The 5,500-nt window shown below is 37.4% G+C and overlaps 1 protein-coding gene across 1 annotated transcript; it reads right to left on the reverse strand.

The window, feature by feature from the left end:
- Positions 1–825: 825 nt before the first annotated feature.
- LOC149966360 (uncharacterized) lies at positions 826–3,524 on the reverse strand. Its single transcript, XM_090153377.1, has 2 exons — positions 3,463–3,524; positions 826–2,176 (listed from the first exon to the last, which is right to left on the reverse strand). Exon 2 carries the CDS (start codon positions 2,131–2,133, stop codon positions 826–828), a length of 1,308 nt encoding a protein of 435 aa, XP_090009503.1. The 5' UTR covers positions 2,134–2,176; positions 3,463–3,524.
- Positions 3,525–5,500: the final 1,976 nt, after the last annotated feature.

The following is a 5,500-nucleotide window of genomic DNA, read 5'->3' on the forward strand; positions in this document are numbered from 1 at the left end:
TAAACTTAAAGGAAAACAGGCAGAAGAAAACCTAGGCCTTTAAGAAACTAATTAATAATTTTGAACATCGCTTTTCACTTTATTACTTAAAAATTACAGTTATTAAACATATTGATAAATATCGGTGGAAAATAAACTTATTTTTAACAATATATTTATTTAAATTAAAATATTTATTTTGCTAATTTAAATATTTAAATCGATCAACACGTTGTTACTTAAAAATTACAGTCATTAAATATATCGTAATAATAAATTATTCAACACTATTTTGGTTTAAATCTCGCGATTTTCTTGATAAATAACAATATTGATTTTATGCTAGGAATTTTTGAAGCAAATTTGGTTTTTAGATGCTAAATTAGCCAGCCACATCGTTCTAATAACTTTGTCTCAATGTTGTGGATTTTCAATTATGTTTGCAGTGACCTCACCAACATCCCCCGTTATAGTACCAGACACGGTACCCGAAGAAACAACATTGTTAATTATAATCTTGCTAGATTCGGCTACGCTAAAAATTTTATTCCGCAATTTTTCCAGCCATAGTCCAGGGGTACCTTTCATTTTGATGTTTTTAGTGACGGACACCTTAGTTTCGGCGCCATCTGACGATTGAGTAGTTTTCAGTTCCTCTTCGTACTCGATGGACAATTGTTTTAAATCAGTCTGAAGGATCAAATGTTTATCCTCCAGAGCTCGATTCTCCGTGTCCAGTTCATCGACGCGTTCTTGAAGTTTCGCAATGCGACGCTCACCTTCCTGGAGCAGCTCAGAGCGCAGAGCTTCCAAATCGCGTTGACTCTTCCGACACATCTCTTCTAATTATCGCTGGTGCTCCTTTTCCATCTCTTCAATTTGAGCATTCAGCTGCAATTCGACTCCTTCCAGGTGGGCCACCTTCAAAGCCAACGCCTCCAGCTCTTTGCTCGGCTTTCCATCAGTGAATTTCGACATTTCGCCGTTCTCGTCGATTGTTCTTTGAAGTTCTCGTATCTCTTCTTTTTTTTCTCGAAGTTTCTCTTCATATTTTATCTTCATCTCTTCCACACCCAGCATCTTCTCATCCTTGCATGTAATAATTTTATTTTCTATTTCCGAAATATAGTTGAAAGTTTTTCCAAATTTTCTACTAAGTTTAATGCTTTTCTGTCTACGGGCTTCAATCAAATGCTGAAGTAGGTCGTTGTATTTATTGTCAGAATTAAAATCATTTGTAGTTTCTGCTGATTCGTTTTTCAAGGTTATTGCGTTTCGACTTTGGGCATTAACGTCGTTTGGAGGTTCTTCGGAACTATTTCTTTTGCTATAAGATAAAATGAGTTCTTTCATGTTGATAAGACCTATGGCCCCGGCTTTTTCCCAGGAAGTTACACCATACTTGTCTTTGGCGTCAATATCAACTCCACGACGAAGTAGTAACTCGATCAAGCGCCATTGTCCACTTCGCTGATTTACAGCCGCGTGTAGAGGCGTTTCATCGTCGTCGTTTACAGCGTTAATATTGGCTCCGTTGTCTAATAAGAGCTCGACAATGTCTCTGCGTCCAAACCTGGATGCCGCGTGAAGAGGCGTTTCATGGTCGTCGTTTACAGCGTTAATATTGGCTCCGTTGTCTAATAAGAGCTCGGCAATGTCCTTGCGTCCAAACCTGGATGCCACGTGAAGAGGCGAGTTATTCGACTTGAGAGCAGCGTGGACGTTCACTTGGGCCCCGTTTTGAATTAAAGTCTTTGCCACGGCTAAACGTCCCTGCTGGGACACTATCCACAAAGGAGTACTACCGTCATTAGCCGGCATGTCGACCTTTGCCCCTTTTTCAAGCAATAGCTTAACCACCTCCACGTGACCGTATCGAGAGGCGACGAATAACGGCGTGGTGCCTTCCTTCGTGGACTTATTAACGTCAGCGCCTTTTCTAATTAAGAGTTTAGAGATTTCTAAGTTGCCAATGTAAGATGCCACGTACAAGGGTGTTCTCCCCGTCAATAGAGTGGATGCTCGTATGCTTGACCGGATGTAAGGTACGTTTCCAGTTCCGTTTACGTCGACTCCATGGTTGATCAATGAATGAACTCGATCGAATTGACCTTTGACCACTGCCGTGCACAGCTGCGATATCTTGGTGGCCATTATTGCTACTTAAACAATTGATGTCTGATCCGATTTGCAGTCTCTAAAATAAAAAAGCAGAAACAGCGAGACAGCGCGGTTCGTGATAGTAGCCTCATACCCAGCCAGTGGCGGATACATAAAGGGGGCGCCCCCCTCCCTTGACGCTTAAGCTTTGCATGTGACTTGATGATTTGTTATTACACCCATAGCTCAAGATGTCTTTTATCGCCCCCCCCCCTCCCTTAAGTTTTTTCTGTATCCGCCACTGTACCCAGCCCTGTCTTTTGGAATGTCCCAAATTTAGCGAGCTTTTAAGGGATTATAACCTCAACGCATTTTTTATGGAAGAGCCCTAACAATTTGAACAGGAATTCACTAACAAGCGCAAGAAATATCTGAAGCCATATAATGCAGCGGCCAATACTGATAGTGTTGGGGTTCCAGTTACACGAAATACCTAAGGTTCTAAACGTGTTTTTCAATCAAATCAGAATTATCCATTCAATTATGCTGCTCATGTTAAACGTTTCAAACATGTATCTTCGAAAAATTCGTTGTTATAGTCACATAAATCGAGATGTTCTTATGCACAAGCATTAAAAGTTTATTTATAACACCCACTTTTGATAATGGCACCATGAAATTTACCCAAACCTTGGTCGAGTTTTATTAATAAACTTTTAATGCTTGTGCGCAAGAACATCTAGATATGTTATGCTTTTTAAATAATATTATTTGCGCAAGAACATGATCTAATTCATACGTATTGAAATTTTGTTCCATAGTTAAATTATGTAGAAATTTAAAATAATAATAAAAGGTCTGCTACTTTATGGATTAAAAATAATTAAGTTTAATTACAAACTTAGTTATTTTGGAGCTTTCGAACCGTGGTCCTATTTACACAACTGATCTAAGTATTTTGGTTACTTTCTAAGACAATTACACCGGCTAAAATAAAGTTTATAAATATTTAATCAACCTAACAGAGTGTATTTTTTGCATTTCACGTCGGTAGGCGTAGTAATACATTTATCCGCGATGAGGTGTGTCCTTCCGCGTGTTGGCGGGAAAAGTTCCTATTGAAAAGTATTTCGAGCCTTGGAGGGTAATAATAATCATAATCAGCTAGGCTAGGGTACATGTTTCAGTTGGAAATTTCTTTTGTAAGATATATATTACATACTTCTGATAAAATAAATATCATGTTTCATTATTATATATCGAAATACCATATAAAACACGCTAAGCCTCTGCTATATTGTAACTGTCAGGTAGTATAAGCCTTTGTATGCCTCCTATGCTTTTTCAGAGATAATATCCTTTTTATAAAATATATATACTTACCTGTATTAGTTTTCGACTTAAAATATCTTGTTCAGATGAGCTTTAATTGAACCTGCAAGCAAAATATGTATCCCAAAATAAAACCATTCATTTAGAGTATAAACCTTTCTTACGCAGATTACCAAATTCAGTGACAAAGAGAAAGTTTTGGAAAGGCGTCTTATCAAATATAATATTCTAGATAAAGCGGTTTTCGCGGAACTGATAATGCTGCGCTGGGGGGATGTCAAAAATAAAATAGAGCGATTGGAATTTGGAACTTAAACTTCAAAATGCTTCGGCAAAGCCCTGTTTAAACTTTGACCAGAGATACTGACAATATTATGGGGCGCCAATCCGGAAAAAACTAAATAACATTTCTAGGAATATTTTAACATTTCTAGGAATATTTTAACATTTCTAGGAATATTTTAACATTTCTAGGAATATTTTAACATTTCTAGGAATATTTTAACAATTCTAGGAATATTTTCAAACTCTAGGAATATTTTCAAATTACCTATCAATTTTAATAATCCTATATATTTTAATAGAGTTTCTATAGATATTTTAAAGCGTTTCCTAGTTATTTTGAGAGAGACGTTTCCTATATATTTTACGGACATAGAATATTTTTCGGCAAACGCGGGAGAGAAAGCAGCGCTTGTAGTTTCCAATCGGAGAGTTGAGTGTGTACACTGTAAAGGCGAACTCTGATGGTACTTATACCGTTGATGGGGTGGTACTTGAGGCGAGAAAACGTAGAGCTTAAGCGTTCGAGTTCAATTAGGTAATAGGAGACCAGGTTTTCCAGTGGATACCCGTAAATCAGATCGCTTAGTAAAGACTGCAGACTCGGACACCAGATCTTTCAGAAAAGGCTTATCATCAACGGTACAAGTACCATCCCATCAATGGTACAAGAACCATCCCATCAACGGTACAAGTACCATCCCATTAACGGTACAAGTACCACCCCATTAACGGTACAAGTACCACCCCATTAACGGTACAAGTACCAACCCATTAACGGTACAAGTACCAACCCATTAACGGTACAAGTACCAACCCATTAACGGTACAAATACCAACCCATTAACGGTACAAGTACCAGCCCATCACTGGTACAACTACCACCCCATTAACGGTACAAGTACCACTCCATCAACGGTACAAGTACCATAAGAGTTCGCCTTTACAGTGTTCACACTCAACTCTCCGATTGGAACCTACTAGCGCTGCTTTCTCTCCCGCGTTTTGCCGAAAAAAATTCTATGTCCGTAAAATATATAGGAAACGTCTCTCTTAAAATAACTAGGAAACGCTTTTAAATATCTATAGAAAGTCTATTAAAATATATAGGATTCTTAAAATTATAGGTAGTTTGAAAATATTCCTAGAATTGTTTAAACATTCCTAGAATTGTTTAAACATTCCTAGAAATGTTAAAATATTTCTAGAAATGTTATTTAGTTTTTTCCGGTTTGGCGCCCCATACAATATAATAATATATTGCCAGTATCTTTTGACGTTCATAACCTCTCTAAAGGAGAATTATCAAGGCGGCAGTGTTGCCAGATTGTGGGAAGTTTCCTATATTGTGGGAATTTTTGGGGTCCAATTTGGCTCTGTGGGAAAAAGGTAATTTTTTTTCAAAAACGTTGATTTTGTGGTAATTTTCATGTCTGCGGGTATTTATCCTATGTTTTTTTTTAATTTGACTTTCAATAGGAAGCCCAAAATTATCTAGAGCTGTGTATTTTCGTGAATATTGGTATTTTATAAATAATATAAAGGAGACGCCTCCTAATACTACAATCAATCGATGCATAGGTCTAATAACCAAAATGTTTAAAAATTGCAATTTCAATAAAATGTTATTTAAATTTTTTTTGCAAATTTCGGCATGTTTTCCGTTGAATTTTCGATGGGGCGGGGCTAAATAAGGGTGTGGGAAATTTACTATCCAGCAATGGGAATTTCGACTTTTGAACATTGGCAACACTGCAAGGCGAGGTGTCGGAATGGTTAGCTACAACAGGATTGTGGCACCGAGAAG

Source organism: Leiobunum rupestre, chromosome 1 (genome assembly GCF_980474605.1).
Source record: "Leiobunum rupestre chromosome 1, qqLeiRupe1.1.hap1, whole genome shotgun sequence".
Lineage (NCBI taxonomy): Eukaryota > Metazoa > Arthropoda > Arachnida > Opiliones > Sclerosomatidae > Leiobunum > Leiobunum rupestre.

What these genes read in the sequence shown, in the direction of transcription:
- LOC149966360 (XM_090153377.1), bottom strand. Translation starts at nt 2,133, where the DNA reads ATGGCCACCAAGATATCGCAGCTGTGCACGGCAGTGGTCAAAGGTCAA.